Raw genomic sequence first — 18,427 nt, 5'->3', positions numbered from 1 at the left:
AAAGTGCAAATGGGAAAGAAAAATAAACCCCTCTAATCAAAATGGTAAAGATACTCTATCCAGAGAGTCTCAAAGAATATTGGGACAACGATTTTAGGAAATTCAGCCAGGAGGATTGTTCAATTTATTTTATTTATTTTCAATGTTTATAATCCATGGTCTTTGGAGAAAAATGTGTTAATAACAGATGTTTGACAAAATGCAACTGGTTATCAGAGAGCTGGGTAAAGCAGAAAGCCTGAGTAGGAGCTGGGGTTTAGAGACCACATGTAATTGGAAATGTGCAGAAAATGTTCTTTCTGGTGTTGGAAGATTGAATATCAAGCTTGAAATGTTGTATAAAATGAGGACTTGGAGCAGGTAGAAAGCAAATGACTGCAAGAAACTCAAAATGAGGACATTCTTTGAAGGCCTCTCTCAGATCATTCTTTTTATCTAATTGTCTGATTAAGGTCAGTTGGGTTCTAAACACTGAGTAGACCTGAGCTTGTGTGTGATTCCAGAAGCCCCAACTTTGGGCAAGAAACTAGAGTTTGCTGTTAAGAATTCTGGGACAGTCTTGCAGAAGAAGTACCTGGAACAGAAGTATTAAATGTTACCTCAACATCCAGCTACCTCTTCTTCGAGGTACATTTCAAATGCAATTTCATTACTATAAAATAATAATTAACACCTATTGAGAAAAAACTTCATGCCAAGTACTGTCTACACACTTGAGTATTTTTTGCTATTATTGTTTTTATTGTTCTTAAAACTTAATTCCCACTCTAATCAGTTTTAAGTTTTGTAAATAACCTGCTATATTTTCCTAATGTGGAAACGAAGTCACAGAGAGGCCTTTAAGTAACATGCTCAAGGACATACAGTTAGTAGATGGTAGAGTAAGGATTAAACCAGACATTTTCATTCCCAAACCGTTTTACTGCACTCACTTTACAATAGTCTTTTCCAATGATCCCCAACCAGATGCAATTATTTCTTCCTCTGAATTTCAGCAACATTTTGTACTTCTTTTTTTTTTTTTAATGTTTATTTATTTTTGAGAGAGACAGAAACAGAATGTGAGTGGGTTGGGGCAGAGAGAGAGGGAGACACAAAATCTGAAGCAGGCTCCAGGCTCTGAGCTGTCAGCACAGACCCTGACGCGGGGCTCAAACTCACGAGCTGTGAGGTCATGACCTGAGCCGAAATAGATGCTCAACTGACTGAGCCACCCAGGTGCCCCAATATTTTGTACTTCTTGAACTTACCATATCCTATGTTGATCTTAATTGTAATTACTTGACTACTTTTTGCATCTTCTCTACATTATAAACGTGTAGAGAGGTATAATTATCTCTGCATCTCCTTCTGTTATCCTTAAGGCCTGTTTAATGTCCTACACGTAGTAGATGTTTGATAGATTTTGGTCGTGGGATTGAATTAAATGTGGTGAGGGGCTGATCTGTCCAATCATTCACCACTACCCCATCCACACTATGGAAAACAGAGCCAAATGGACCCTACTCAATCTTCTCTTCCACCCTTCAGAGAGGTGATAGAGAACTTGAACTCAGTAAGGAGACCACAGGCAGATTTCCATTTCCATCTCATCTCCTCTCCCCACTTCCCCAACAAAACTGACCTAAATGAAGTGAGATCTTTCACTCGTTTAATTCAATTCCCTGGCATTTCATGTTCCAGGATAACCTTTAAGAGATTAGACAAATGTTGGCAAAGCTCAATATTCTACTTAAGTCTGATTGGACTAAAAGTCAATGGCAGCTAAAAATAGTTTACAAATGGACATACCCTCATTTTTAATGAACTCTGGTGAAATGTGAGAGAAGTGCTTATGGTAACTTACAGAAAACCCAGAAAGAGTGCAAGTCCAGAGGCCTGACCTGCTCAGGTGAGGGGCCAAAGTCTACCTTAGAACCCTCCCAATTCCCTCCTACCTATTCCTGTGTGCTTAAGAAGGCACGAACATTAGGTTCTGTATTCATAGCTTGGAATAAAGTTAAAAATAAACTTCTTTACCTTTTACACAACCAGCTCTACTCCTTTTGCCCCAAATCATAAGCACTTGAAAAGCCCCTTTGCCTTTTGTTTAAGGACAGGCCTCCAGGATACCTCTCCTCTCACAGGACTAACGCTTAAAGGACTGGTCAGCTTCTGGGCCACCTAGCAGCAGAGAAGTAAACACTAAGGAAGAATTATGTTTACAATCTTCATCCAGCTGAAAAATATTAAAGAGTTAAAGAAGGTAAGCCTCAAAGTCATAAAATTAGAGAATGTTAGAAATAACACAGACTTTGACTACCCCATTTTCCAGCCCCTTCATGTTTCGATGAAGACGCTGAATGAAGCTCAGTGAGGGGACACAATTAGTTGGAAACCACGTGGAGAAAGAAAGAACTACTGACACATGGAATAAAGTGAATGAATCTCCAAACCATCATATTGAGCTGAGGCAAAGAAACCAGACCGAAAAGGATACCTATAATATTATCCCATTAAGTTCCAGGACAGTCAAACTAAGCTATGGGGACAGAAATCAGTGTTTGGCTGGAGGTGCGGGGGTTGGGGTATGAGCTGAAAAGGGGGTCCAAGAGAACTTTTGGTGGTTATGAAAATGTTCTGTATGTTGATTGGGCTGCTAGTGACATGGTGGACACCATCCCACTGTGCTGCTAAAAGTGACCTATCTTGTTGTGTGTAAGTTGAGTCTCAACAGACTGGTTTAAAAAATTATTTTTTGCTCTGAAAAGCTGCACGGGGTGTGAGAAGTGGTGCTGACATGTGCCTCCTCCGCCAAGCCTGTGGGCATCCACAACCCTCTTGCCATTTCTTTTCCTTGATGCAGATGCACTCTTCAGAACCAAGCCTTGGTGACTGGTCCTGGGTGACTAGCTGAAGCAGCATAACAAAGAACGTGAAAGGTGTTCAATGTGGTCCACAGTTAAATCTGAGACATTAAATCATCAGCTCACAACTACTCTGGAGACAGCCATGACTCATGCAAATTTCAAGCAAGACAAAATAATGATTACCAGCTCCCCCCCCCCAAAAAAGGGGGGGGGGTAGTAAATGAGTGAGCTAAAGAATATTAGGTGCCATTGGTAATTCTGGAAGTAATATGAAAGAATGAAAGTGCTCCCCATTTAGTTCTTCTCAAGCCTGCAAAGGCCTAATCTCGTCACATACTATGATTATAATGTATCCCTAGGTATGGCATATTTAGCAAAAGCATGCAAGTGAGACTTGGAAAAATAGAGCTGTTAGGATTGCCTGTGCATTGGTGCTATATATAGAGAGATGTATAGCTTTGCTCTGGCTTCTCTGGAATTCTTCTCTCTACAGGCTGTTTTTCCTTTGAGAAGTTGAACTCTGCTTCATCAGCGGCCTTTCTCAAAGAAGCGGGGGCTCTTGACAGTAGTGGACTTGAATGTTCTGCCTATTAAAAACAGAGCTAAATAGAGAACACCCTCTGACCTACAGGCCCTGCCACATCCTTGTGTCTCATGCCTACAGCAGGCACCCTATTTACAGCACCTAGGATTCCCCTTGGCTAGAAAGACTTGGTGACAGTCTGTAAGCCTACTTCTAGAAAAGCCATTTTGCACAGCCAGAGTCAAAATGCTGTTGCCTGGGGTTCTAGATTTCACCCTTTATTTCAAGACTTTCTGAGCAATTTACAAAGTATCAGCTGAAGAGAAATGACCTAATGCTCTTCAAGAAAGGCAGCTCTATTTTAAAGCCTGTCTTATGCCCTGCTTATCTCAGAATGTCACTGATGACATATATATTCTGTTTTTCAGAAAACAAAACAAACCGAAAAAACTTTTCTGTTGAAAAAATATTGCACAATACCAAAGTCCCAACTCTTTTGATTCTTGAAGTTCTTGGATATGCCAGTAAACCATATTGAAAATTCCACCAAAAATATCTAGATCTTTAGCCTTTGAAGACGCCCATGCATTGATTTGTTGCTCGTTGGTTTGCTTCCAAATATTTCTTGGGGCTTTAAACTACTTTTATTTTATTAAAAGTACAGATGGTTCTTTTTTAAATTTTTTTTAATGTTTATTTATTTTTTAAGAGAGAGAGAGAGAAAGAGAAAGCAAGCCAGGGAGGGGCAGAGAGAGAGGGAGACAGATTCCAAGCAGGCTCCTCGCTGTCAGCACACAGCCTGATGTGGGGTTTGAACTCACGAACTGTGAGATTATGACTTGAGCCAAAACCAGGAGTCAGAGGCTTAACTGCTGAGCCACCGAGGCACCCCTAAAAGTACAGACAGTTATTGATGGTTGGTTTCTTTGCAAAACTATCTTTTTATTATTGTATACTCCTCAGATAACTAACTGCTACCCTAAACGTAAGAACTGAACTCCAAGGTATTTAAAACAAATGAATACATTCCAGCTCTGAAAATTAGGCTAAATATCCATTCAATCATTTAAGAAATAAATAAATATAATGGAAAAATGAATGATATGAAGACTTTGTCTGGAGGATTCACACTAGTCGGGAAAAACTGTAGAAAAAGCAATGGATATCACCATTTAAAGTTTCTTCTCAAAGGAAGAAGTACATTTAGAAATTACTACTAACTTTTGGTCAGTCTGATTTATTCTCGTAGACACTTGTGTCTCATTTTCAACCAACTGAAGTATCGAAGTAAGTAATGACAACTTTTATATCCATTATTTCTAGGTAATGTAATGTCCTTGGGCTTGAAGTGTTCCCTAAACTCAAATTTAAGTACATTATGGTGGAAACGTTCATTAGTCTATGGTATGTACCCATGTGCCTTTAAATTTCATTCTACTCATTGGTACTAATTGACAGACTATATCCCCTGGAAAGCCTGAAAAATCTACTAACAGGCAATTGCTTTATATGTCAATGTGATCATTTGCATTTCTAAACCTTTAATCTCATTAGATACTTAATATTTCTCTTGTTATTTAATAATGGAGCAAAATTTGACTGCCATTTTGCTGTTTATGACATTTGCCAAAAAAACAAAAAGGCTCTTTACTACTAGGAAAGAGCAATATGTTAACAATGGTATTATTTAAGTATTATTATAGCAGTGATAGTAATGATGGCCGATACCCTGACTTCTGCCCTTGGGTCTGACAACCAATTATTTTTGGGGCCTTGGACAAGTCACTTCTCAGACTCTTAATTTTCTAACCTATAAAATGGAGATGTGAACATCTGGTCAATTACAGGGATGCTGTGCATATTATATATAATAACACTTTCAAAGTGTTTTAATTTGTTGTTATACTCCAATTATGCAGAAGTTTCCTCCAGTTAACAGTGGTGGCATCCTCACCATGTACATCATCATCATTGCTGTTAGTACTGGCATAGACATAAGAAGGAGATGCCTAGAAAACATAACTAAAAGGATACTTGTGGAACAAGGCAAGTACGTTTCACAATGCATTCATTTCCTGGGGCTCCCCTAAAAAAAGTACCACAAACTGGGTGGCTTCAAACAATGGAAATATATTCTCAGCTCTAGAGAATATATGCCTGAAATCAAGGTGTCAGTGGCCTCTTCCAAAAGCTCTAGAGGAGAATCCCTCCTTGCCTCTTCCACACACTGCTGGCTCCTGGATTTTCTTGGCTGGTAGAAACAATCCTAATCTCTACATCTGTCTTCACGTGGCCTTTTACTCTGTGTGCCCCAATATCCCTTTCTTCCTCTCATAAAGACACCAGAATGATTTCATCTTGAGATTCTTAACTGTTTACATCTGCAAAGACCCTATTTACCAAAAAGTTCACATTCTGAACTTCTGGGTGGACGTAATTTTGGAAGACATTGCTAGCTCCAGTAAAATAGTAGAGGCTGACTGGGGAGAGAATGTTAAGGCTGAATTTAGTAGCAGCAGGAAAGAATACCAGGATCGTGAGCAAGGTATGGGAAGTGGACATGTACTTGTCCTGTTCTTGTCATCACTAATCACTTATCTATGAGGTAACAGAGGCCTAAAGGACATTTGTTACTGCCCCTGGTCACTCAGTGGTGAAGTGGCACATGAAGTAAAATCCCCTGACTCAAAATTCAGTGTTCTTTCCACTACACAACCCATCTGAACACCTCTCTAGAAGTTATTACTGAAAATATAAATAAAAGTCCTTGAAAATTACTGACACCTTAATATTTATGGTGATTTAATCGGTCAGATTAGAGTCGTTAAGAACCATTTGGCTGACTTCCAATTTCAGCTCTGAGAGAGTAATTGGTATCATACTAACCTTCCACCTGAGAACAAAACAAAAGCTGGCTAAAATTTAAAGGAAAAACTTTGGAAGCTCTGAAGAATTGGGGTAGCTGATGTCAATGTACTCTAATAACAGTGTTACTAGTCAAAGGACATTTCATGATGACAAAAGGGCCAATTCCATAAATATTTTTAGAAATTCTTAAATTTGTAAGCATCTAATAATATACCTTTAAACATATAAAGCAAAGAAGTAGAATTAAAAGGACACATAGACAAATCCATATTTTTAGTCAGAAGTTTTTTAAGTACCTCTATTTCTCATGGATATAAAAACAGACAAAAAATCAGTAACACAGAAGATTAAAAAATTTGATTAAAAAACAAGATTAATAAACTTGACCTAATTGATATACAGAACCACTTACTCAATTACTGGAAAAGACACATTCTTTTCAAGGAAACATGGAGTTTTATCAAAATTGAACATTTGCCTGGGGCACAGAGCAAGTCTATCCAAATTTCAGGAGACTGAAATCATTTGGAGTATGTCCTCTGACCCCAGTGAAATCCAGTACAAATTAATCCTCCAAAATATAAATAGAAAAATTCCCCACATGTTAGATTTTAAGCAAAGCACTTATATATAACCATAAGTAAAAGAAGAAATCACAGTAAAAGTCAGACAATAAGTTGAAATACATAATAATTAAAATACATATAAAACCTCTAGGATACAAAAAAAAATAACTTGTGGAATATAGCTATAACAGTTTATTGAGGAATATTGAGAACCTTAAATGCATATTTTAGGAGAAAAGGAAATACTTGAAAATGGATGATCTACACTTTCCTATGAAGAATCTGATGGAGGAAAATGAAAATTAAATACATAGGGACTAGAAAGAAAAACACTTTTTTTTAATGGCAGAAAAGAGCTGTATTCAGAAAAAAAGTCAACAAATCCCAACATTCATCCCTCAAAAAGATTCAAAGATGGATAAACTTTTAACAAAACTATAAAAAAATGTAAAAGAGAAGAGACAAATAAACAATATTAGGAATGAAAAATATCCCACAGACATTAAAAATAAAATCAGGAGATACCATGAACAACTTTATACCAATACATTTAAAAATGTAGATAATATGGGCAAAGCAATTGAAAAATAACTTATTAAAACTGATACAAGAAGAAATAGAAAATATGAACAGGGCTTCATTGAAGAAATTAAATTTTCAATAAAAACATTCCCACAGTATAATCTCCAGGTCCAGATGGCTTCCCTAATGAATTCTTCCTAATATTTAAGTAAGAAGTGACAACAGTTCACTACAAACTCATTCAGAGATTAGCAACAGAGGGCAGACCTCTCACCTTGTTTAGTGAGGTCAGCATCAACTTGATACCAAACCTGACAAGGGGATTGATTACAAAAGACTCATGGAACAATCTGTCTTGTAAACACACATGTGCGCGCACACACACACATGCACACACGCAATATCCAAATTAGGTAAAAGGGCAGATGAAACAGTCACATAGGACAGGGCTTTTGCAATTATTCCCCTCATGTTTCCCTCATTGCACTCTTTAGAAGAACAACCTTGTACTTCTGAGGTAGAGACAAATGTCTTTTTTACTGGAAAGAAATCATGGTAGGAGATATACACTTCTGAAGTCACATTTATTTATTAAAGCCACTGGGAAAGGAATGCTCTCTTTTTCAAAGTTCATCCTGGTACTCTCTATTGGCAGTCCTCACTGTGGTAGTTCAGTGAGCCTGAGTCAGACACTACTAGGTTCAGCCCTGGTTCTGTCATTTGTTGGCAAGGTGATGCTTTGGTCCCTCTGAGTCTTAACTTTCTTGTGTAAAATAATGGGTTAATGACATTTATCTGAAGGTAGTTAAGGGGATTAAATGAGATGATGGGTGTGGAAATGCCTAGCACACTTTCTGGCACATGAAGTTGTATAGGTACACATAGAGATTTTCCTGGAGCTGGAGATACTATTTGCATTATTTATTTACCTAATTTGTGCCACTTAAAGTCACTATTGTCTACCATTTTCTTTTTATTTGTTAAGAGCAATAAATGCATGCCTCTAAAAGATAATCATTTATTGTTGCAGCTGCTTGTAATGTGTCTTTGTGTCCATCAGATGTCATGTTGGTAAGACTGCATTCAGTGCCTGTCACAAAATACTAGTTAGAGACACACTGAGTAAACTGTTAGGGGAAGGGGGGGAGGTGTCCAGTAATCAATACAAGTGTCCTAGGTACTCCATCACGAATCAGAGACAGTCTTTTTGAAGAATTACCTCAACAAAACCCTCTGGGGTAGATCAGAGTAAAGCAAGTCATGAAAGGGGATTTGACTCAGGAGACAGCGCCAATTGAGGGAATACTGAGAGTCCTAACTCCAGGCTTAAATTTCCTTACCAACACCAGACCCCTGTGACCTACATCTTTATGATACCTTTGCAAACAATAATAATAATAATAATAAAGTCCTTGACTGTAATGCACTTTCCTCATGCCCCTGCCTGGAAAGTTGTCACTCATCTTTTAAAATCACACATCCATTCGATCAAAATGTTTATGAAGCCCTTCATATGTGTCAAGTGCTGTGCTGGGCAGTGAGGTTATTATGATGGTGAGTAAAATCAGACCACAACCTCATTTATGTGCCCAGGCTCTTCGCCGATGTCCCTGTCAAACTTGGCCTGGTTGTTCCCTCTTGGGTACCCAAAGCTCTGGGAGTACACATCCTGGTATTAGAGAATAATCCCTGTGTTCACATGGCTGTTTCCTCTGCCTGGCAGGGAGCTCCACAAGAGGAAGGCCTAATTTGATTCATCTTTTCTTCCCCGGGGCACACTTTGAAATCTGACACATAGTGGGTGCTCAATAAATGTTTGTTGAATGAATCATTCATTAATCACAAGGCCTTGATACAGTTAAATTTGTTAAACAATTCTACTAATGAATAGGAGTGAAATTAAAACAATTACACTCAGGAAAATTGCATATTTTTGAGATATTCTTTGCTTTTTTCCCCTATTTTATTAGATTTTATTAGCAGTCCTGGCAGCTACTTTAAAAATGCCTACAAAGCTAATGTCACTGTTTTTTAAAAGATGCACAGTATATTTATACTGGGAAATATGTAGGTGAAATTATGCCCAATAGCCTTTTCTGGCTATCTGAAATTTGGGAGAAAAATGAAATGAGCTTCCATTTAATTGGAAAATAGCTATGCATGGGAATAACTTAATATAGCAGGGGATTTGTTGGGTTTCTATACTAATCAACAATATTCATCTAGAAATGTTAAGTGGTAGAAGAAAATCATAGAATTTGACTTCACAACACCGAAGTCTGCCACATCCTCCAAACACAGATAAAATTGTTTATTTAGAAACACTTAGTATATCTCTAAAAGTTTCCTGAAGTTTGTGAAAATATGCTGAGCTGCTCTTAAAAAAATTAAAGAATGAAAATAAGCAAACAAAAAAGCCTGTCATTACTTGTGCCAAAAAAGAAGAAGCCATTCTTTAAGTTGTGCTAGGTAGACCCTGGAGGCTTCAACATAAATATCAAGGGAAATTTGAAGATAAAGAGATCCTGTTTCTATTGACTTATTTTGAAATAAGTAAAATGTTAGCCTTTTTTCACCATGCTATAAATTATACACAAAAGGCCCGAAGAGTGAGAGCATGAAAGTACCTACTTGGTCTGGTGTTTAGATCCTTTCAGATGGGCATGATACTGTTCTATGGAGTTTAGAGAGACACTGCAGATGGTACATCTGTAATTGCGCCTCAGACCTGTGGACAACAGACAGACTTGATTAGCTGTGTCCTTGCCATCAGCTACCTGAATGCATCCCAGAATCTTTAAAAGTTCAGGACAGAGTATTAGAGGCCATCTGGTCTACCACACCAACATTTCAATTCTCCTTCCAGAGCCCAGCCAACACGTCCCTTAGCAGAAGTTAGAAGCAGGCTGCTCTATTTCTGGATAACTAAAAGTATTAGAACATGCTTCCTTGAGATACAAGGTTTCTGGACATATTTTGACACAAAGGATGCATTCTACTTTTTCCTTAAGGCATGGAGACAGGGTAACCTGTTCTCTCTGCAATGAAATTTGAGACTCCAGAGAAAAACTCTGTCTCACTTACTCTTTCAACCCTATTCCAATGGTAGAATCAGAAATTTAGCTTTAGACCTCATTCATTTGAGTTCTTCCAGGGTCATCTTATAAAATGTAAATACCCAAGAGAATGCTGATAATCTAATTCACATAAAAGTTTACATTCCACTAAAGAGTTTAAAAGAAAGTTATTCATTAATTTGCTTATTAGTTTAATTCATTCAATCCATTCATTAATAAAGTATCAACTTTGAACTGGGCTCTAGGGATTCTAAGATGAATAAGATGCTCTTTGCTTTCAAGGATGTTAGCAAAAACTTTGACTTCTTTATAATATTGATTTATCTAGAGTCAAACATGTTAGAAAGTAGCTTTAACCAAAAAACTTTAAACATTTGCCACAGTTCAGAGACCCACATTAAAGATATTCCTTCTGCTATAATGTCCCATCAGAGTAGAGAGAAAAGCAAACTTGAAGGCAGGATCTAAAATTTTGGATTTAAATCCTGGCTCCAATTACTCCTGGTTGTATGATCTAGAGGAAATCACATAATTTCTTCCTGGCCTCAACATGGAGATAAAGCCATTCATATCACAAGGATGTTCTAAGAATTAGGTGAATAAAATATATTAAAATGTTTACCAAGTGACAGTTACTAATTTTCTCCAAAATTCTACGTCTTACTATCAAAAGAGCCAGAATTATAAACAGCTGTAGCAGTTTTTTTTTTCTGATGAATGCATACCATTTTCTTTCTAAGAGACAAAATCATTCCCATTTTTCTATAAGGAAAATAATGCACAATGTCAGCAGAATTTTGTAACCTGCAATCTGGTGAGTTTACATGAATTATTTGACTTCTCTGGATTTCTGTTTCCTTAAAGTATTTTGGGAAAGACAGAGTGAGATAAAGCATGTATGAATGAGTGTCTGGTACATAAGAAGTGATCAATATAAATTAACTACTATTATGATTTCAAAGAGATGTTAAAATGGAACACTTTTTTTGCCAATGTCCCAGATGAAGCCCTAAGTTGAAGCCCTACACCCATATTACTAAAGTGAAGTATGAGAACCCCATTTCAAAACATCCAAAGAAAAGAGTCAAGAACCAGTTTCTAATCCCCAGCTGACCACCCACCACCAGTCTAAAAAAGAGGTGGAGAAGAAAGAAAGAGATAGGTGGAGGATTTCCTAAAGGAGACATATTGAACTGTAAGTTTTACTTACCCTCGTCCATGTGAATTGGGGGTGTCCTTCTCTCTCACCTCAAACCTATGGGAAAAGAATTCAATGGAACTAACTCCCTAGAGAACTTTAGAAGTGCCTCCTTGCACTCAAGAAGCCATGTACTAGACTCTATACCACCTGCAAGATCCAAAATGCTAGAGTCTGTGGCTGGTTAGCCAGCCACCTTGATAGCAAAGCAAGAAAGGTGGCAAGATTGGGCATGGCCTGTATTCTCACAGCTTGTCAGAGTAAAAGGTATGTGTCAGTTTCCCACAGACCATGTGTGTACTGGGTATTAGTGGGGCTAGTTTGGTGATGTCTTGGATATTGGAGTTGGGGACAATAAGACCTCATCAGAAAGAGGTTAAGAGTGTTCAGCTGGCTAACCTGGAGCTTAAAGTGTCCCCAGAGGAGATACTTAGCCCATATCGAGTAATGCTGAGTTCCTGAGAAAGCCAAGAAATTGCTCCATGAAATGAAGAGTCTGTTTGCAGCCCCCGCCAGATCTGGCAGGATCTATACCAGCTTTGTATGCATATCTATCAAATCAACTCTTATCCCTTTCCCCTTCTTTAATTTTTTTTTAACTTTTATTCAGTTTTTGAAAGACAGGGGGAGACAGAGCATGAACGGGGGAAGGGCAGAGAGGGAGACACCAAATCTGAGGCGGGTTCCAGGCTCCGAGCTGTCAGCTCAGAGCCCAACGCAGGGCTCTAACCCACAAACGGTGAGATCATGACCTGAGCAGAAGCTGGATACTTAATCAACTGAGTCACCCAGGCACCTCAATCCCTTTCCCCTTCTAACCTGACACCCTGCATCCCTCAGCTCTGGAGGAACCTGAGGCAGCCTTCTGAGCTAAAGGGATAAAAGCAAAAGCCCTAGAAGACAAGCAAAGGCCCTGAGCAGAGAAAAAGAAAGGACCCTACTGAACTGTCTTTTTTTCACAGCAAATAGGCAGTCCAAGCAAAATCTGAGCTGAGAGAGGGGGGGAAAAGTAACTTTTAATAAAGTTTGGAGATATTTATTTATTTATTTATTTTAAAGTTTATTTATTCTGAGAGTGAGAGTGAACACGAGTAACAGAGGGGCAGAGAATGAGAGACACAGAGAATCCAAAGCAGGCTCTGCACTATCAGCATGGAGCCCAATGTAGGGCCCAAACTCATGAACCATGAGATCATGACCTGAGCTGAAACCAAGAGCCAGATACTTAACTGACTGAGCCACCCAGGTACCTGAACATTTGGAGATATTTAAAAATTATTTTTCTAGGGGTAGCTGGGTGGCCCAGTTGGTTGAGCATCTGACTTCAGCTCAGGTCATGATCTCATGGTTCACGAGTTCAAGCCCTGCATTGGGATCTGTGCTGACATCTCAGAGCCTGGAGCCTGCTTCAGATTCTGTGTCTCCCTGTCTCTCTGCCCCTGTCACTCACATTCTGTTTCTCTATCACACAAATAAATAAATCAATATTAAAAAATTTTTAATTATTTTTCTATCCTGGATATATCAATTAATGGCATAGAATTTTTATGTATCTAGGAATGAGAGTAAATAACTCTTTCCAGCTTAAAAGTGTGTAAAAAATTCATGAAGCTTACTCTACTTTTATCCAAGGAGTAGGGAAGCATTAATCCCACAGAGACAGTTTGAAAAGGCAGCAGAGGGCAAGAATAAGGTTGGTCTCTGATAACATCCCTTGAATCCTGCTGACAGAATATTGCAATATCATTAGTAACGTGAAAAACAGCAGAAATTCCTGGAGACTTTCAAATTCTTAGGGTCCCCATGCATGTTTCTGGGAAACCTATCTGTCATGTCATATGATAAGCCAGACTGGCCAACGTAAGGACTAAATTGTTTTTGTTTCAGTTTAATTACATAACTGGACACTGATTTATCTAATTGTGATTCAGGTAAGAGTCAATTCAGTTATGGGAAAAAAAAAAAACAGTATAACCACAGATCTCTAGGATCTTCCTGGGAAGCACTCTAAGGGACTAAAAGCTTTCCAGGCACAGGCTGACAGTTCAGAGGCAATAGACAACTGTGGACTCTATTACCTCAAGCAATGACTCCCAAACTTCTGAGTCTGTATGCATCCTCCAGCTATTGTGCTCAAAAGCAGATTCCCAGGCACAGATTCCAGAGATTCTGACTCTATAATCTTTGGATTGGGCCTGGGAATCTATCAGAAGTCAGAGCTGTAACCCAACCCCCACCACACACACACACACACACACACACACACACACACACTTTAAAAAGTACTGGCTCATTATACTCATACTCCCCTTGGTCACTTAAATTTGTTAGAACAATACTGGGTCTTAAAATAATAATAATAATAATAATAATAATAATAATAATAATAATAATAAAGCTTCCATAAAGAAGAGCTGTACTTACATCACCTTTCCATTTCATAGGTGTGCATGACTCAGAAAGATGACCACAGTCCCTCAACCCAGAGACTATAAGTTATGACAACCAGCATGTGAGCTGGTTGAATGCTTACCCAGGGCTGATCCATTCTTTCTTTTATGTATGGAATCAGAATATGAAAACCAGCATCAGGCTCTCCTCTCTCCTGAGTTTTCCACCAATGCTGTCATAATAAATGGTAACTACTATTTACATGGGTCCTCTTCAGACTACAGACTAATCAAAGTTCTCCTCATAACAAATTGAGGTTCAGCTTGGCAACAGGCATAAATATTTATGTTTAAAATGGGCATTTTAAAGATCACCAGCAAATCCGAAAAATATTCTGATCTGTGCTTTCCATTACAATTCTCATGCTCTGTCTTCCAACAGAGGCGTGGGCAGGAAATAGCTGGTACTTTATTATGATGTAAAACTACAGGAAGCATAAACTAGACAGGCACTGGGTATAAACAAGAACAAAGGCAGAGAAGGGGCAGAGGAGTCCTCCCCCACACATTACACAGTGTCCTTGGTGGGAACTTAGGGCTTTATTAATGCTCAGTTGAAATCTTAATTAGTTTGGAATTATACAGCTTCTTTTTCCTCAGAAAACTAGAGAATTTTTTTAAACAAAAATGCTAACTTTCTTATTCAATTCATTTTCACTACAATACCATATTAAGAGTATCCTGAAACCTTTGCCTACCTGAAAGTTATTTCCATAGGATTGCCAATATGTATTGGAAACTATAGTCACTGCTGCAAGGACCTGACAGTCCAGTTGGAGAGAGAAGATATGTATACAAATAGCAATCGTGCAAGGTAAATCATAAAAAGTACCACAGTCAGGATGAGTGGAATGGATGGGAATAGAGGAGGAGATGGTTTCTAACTCAGAGGGTCTGGAAAAGCTTCTTGAAGATGCATCACTTTTGTATTTATATTCCTAGCACAGTGTGTAAAACAGATGGTCCTGGAGTGTTTAGCAGTATGGGAATACTCAATGTGTCTTTTCAAGTCTAGCAAAGCCAGACTTTAGATGCCCTGCAACTTCAGTTGTATCCATTTTATATTAGAGAAACATCATTGCACCTTTATTACAATGCCAAGCAATTTTGCTGAATACCAAGATTGTAGGAGAGAATAAAAGAGACAAAATAATTTTTTGATGGAGCTAGTCAGGTTAAAAGACAAGAAACAAGTAAGTGAATAAAACACAATTAAAGATTGTGAAGGTGTCACACAGGATGTAAACAGGATAATGAGAGGGAAACAGGGAAGAAGAGTGATTTTGGACAGAATGGTCAACAGAGTTCTCTGAGAAGTGTGAAATGAAACCAGAGAGATGAGATTTAGGCTGTGATGTGAAAAACTGATTAAATCTTTAATCAAGGAGGAGAATGAATAGCAAGAAGAGAGGACTAGGAATGGAACCATCATGTTGTATTGTGAATTGTGGTGTTTATTCATCTAAATTTATTTGAAGACAGAAAACAATTAAAAAAAACATAATGTTGTATTGCGAATTGTGGTGTTTATAATGCATATATGTGTATAATATATGAAACCAGTAGCACAAGAATGTATAGGGGCAGAATATTACTGTTAAAAGATATATTTTACACAAAATGGTAAATATTAGTTCTAAATAGACAGTGGTCATTTAAAGATGCATATTATAATCCCCTGGAAACAAATAAAAAGATATAAAGCTAAAGACCCTATAGAAAAAATTAAATAGGAAAATAAAAAAAAATATTTGATTAACTCAGAAGGCAGGAAAGGTGTAGGAAAATAGAAAACAGATGGAAAAAAAATTGAAAATAGCAAATGGTATAGTGAAATTCAATTATATCAATAATTATATTATATGTAAATGGACCAAACATTTAAAAGGCAGAAATTGTCAGTGTAGATAAAAACCAAGATCTAAATATATACTATCTTCTAGAGGTATACTTCAAATACTTATATGTTGAAAGTAAAGAGATAGAAAAAGACATACCATGCAAGCAATAAGCATAGGAAGTGGAGGTGCACATGTTAATATTAGGCAAAATAGATTTCAAGACAAGAAATATTACTAGATATAAAAAGGATGTTTTATAACGACAAAGGGAGAAATACAACAATTCTACATGCAGTTGAGATAATGATAAAACTTATGGATACGTGAGACAAGAACTGGTAGAACTACAGGAAGAAATAGACAAGTCTATAATAATAGGAGATTTTAACACTCCTTTCTCAGTAGTTGATAAAGCAATAAAACAAAGAAATCAGTAAAGTTAATTAAAAGATCTAAATAAAACTATCAGTGATTTTGTACTAATTGGTATGTATAGAACACTACACTCAACAATCGCAGAATACACAATTTTTTCAAGTGTATATAGAAAGTAAACTAAGATAGGGAATATGCTGAGCCTTTAAAAAATTGTACTAAATTTCAAATAATTATATTTTGTAGAGTGTTTTTTTTATTATAATTGAAACAAATAAATAATAGTAATATTTATAAAAAATAACTAAAATACTTATAAATAACCTGTGACCAAAGAATAAATCCAAATGGAAATTAGGAAATATTTTGAATTGAATGATAACAATAATACTGCATATGAATCAATCAGTTTTTAGAGGAAGACGTATAGCTTTATATCAGAAAGGAAGAGAGGCCCAAAATCAATGGTCAAAGTTGAAATCCTATGAAACCAGAAAAATACAAGAAAATTAAACCAAAACCAAGTAGAAAAAAAAAGAAATAATATAGAGAAGAAATCAAGAAAATAGAAACAAATTATAAAAAAAAATAAGAAACCCCAAATCTGCTTTTTAGAAAGGATTAATGCACAAATTAGCTTGTAACAAATCTGATGGAGGTCATTAAAACAAGAAACTTAAATTATAAAAATAAAATAATTGTTATTAATACAGATCCTATAGGCATTTTATAAGGATAATAAAAGAATATCATGAACAATTTTATGCCAAAAAATCTGACAAAGCATATGAAATAGACAAATGTCTTTAAAAATTCAACTTACCAAAACTAACACACGGTGAAATAGAATATCAAGATAGCCATTTATCTATTAATGAGATTGAATTTCTTGTCCAAAATTTTCCTACAAAGAAAGCTTTAGACCCAGAAAGTTCCTTGGATAATTCTATCAAACATTAAATGATTGCATAACATCAACTTACACAAACTATTTTAGTTAACAGGGAGGAGGAAATACTTCCATACTTGGTTTGAACCAACATAACACTAATAAAAAAGTTTGCATACTCTAAAAGACAATAAAATGGCAAACCAATATTTGTCATGAATATGACCCAAAAATCTGTTAAAAATTAGCAAATCAGAAACACATTACAGATATAGAAGTGTGTGTATATATGTGTGCATATATTCATATATCAGTTCCATCATAACCAAGTTTGTTTATTCCAGAAATAAGAGTAGTTTAACATTTAAAAATCAAACAATATAATTCAGTATATTCACAAATAAAATGAGAAAATAATATAGTCTTAATAGATACAGAAATAAGCACTTAACAATTTTAATATCCATCAGTGATCAAAATTCTTGGCACAGTAGAAAATAACTTTCTTAATTTAATAAAGAGCATCTATCAAAAATTTATAGCTAATTATATTAAATGGTGAACTATTGAACAGTTTCCTAAAATCAGAAAAAAAAAACAAGAATGTTGCTCTTGTCATTGTATATAACCTTGCACCAGAGAGATTCTAGGCAGTGTGGTAAAAAAAAAAAAAAAAAAAAAAAAAAAAAAAAAAAAAAAAAAAAAAAAAAAAAAAAGAAAGAAAAATGAAAGGCTTACAGATTGGAAATGAAGAAGTAGAATTGTCCTTATTCATAGAAGATATGATTGTTTATATAGAAGATCTTAAGGAACTGACAAAATAACTCTAGAATAAGTGACTTTAGAAAGGTCACAATACACAAAGCCAGTTGAAAATAAAAATTAAAAGTACCATTATAATAGTATCAAAAATATTTTTAAAAAATTGTTTTAAAGTTTGTTTTTGAGAGGGAGACAGAGACAGAGTGTAAGCGGGGGAGGGGCAGAGAGAGAGGGAGACAAAGAATCTGAGGCAGGCTCCAGGCTCTGAACTGTCAGCACAGAGCCTGACGTAGGGCTCAAACTCACAACCTGTGAGATCATGACCTGAGTCAAAGTCGGACGCTTAACCAACTGAGCCACCCAAGCGTTCCAGTATCAAACATATTTTAAAACACTTAGGAAGATATTTAACAAAGGCTGTACAAGACTGAGAACTACAAAACATTATTGAGAGAAATTAAGAACTACCTAAATAGGGACAGAATACACCATATTCATGAACTAAAA

General features: G+C 36.5%; 1 protein-coding gene across 1 annotated transcript in view; it reads right to left on the bottom strand.

Moving 5' to 3' along the window:
- The window catches only part of ZMAT4 (zinc finger matrin-type 4), a 254,802-nt gene that overhangs the window by 20,102 nt on the left and 216,273 nt on the right, over positions 1 to 18,427 (bottom strand). Inside the window, exon 5 of the mRNA XM_042936666.1 lies at positions 9,960 to 10,056. Within this exon, the coding sequence (XP_042792600.1) occupies positions 9,960 to 10,056 (97 nt within the window). The remainder of the gene's footprint in view (positions 1 to 9,959; positions 10,057 to 18,427) is intronic.

The sequence above is a fragment of the Panthera leo genome, chromosome B1 (genome assembly GCF_018350215.1).
Source record: "Panthera leo isolate Ple1 chromosome B1, P.leo_Ple1_pat1.1, whole genome shotgun sequence".
Taxonomy (NCBI): Eukaryota; Metazoa; Chordata; class Mammalia; order Carnivora; family Felidae; genus Panthera; species Panthera leo.
This window is presented reverse-complemented; position numbering and strand designations above follow the sequence as displayed.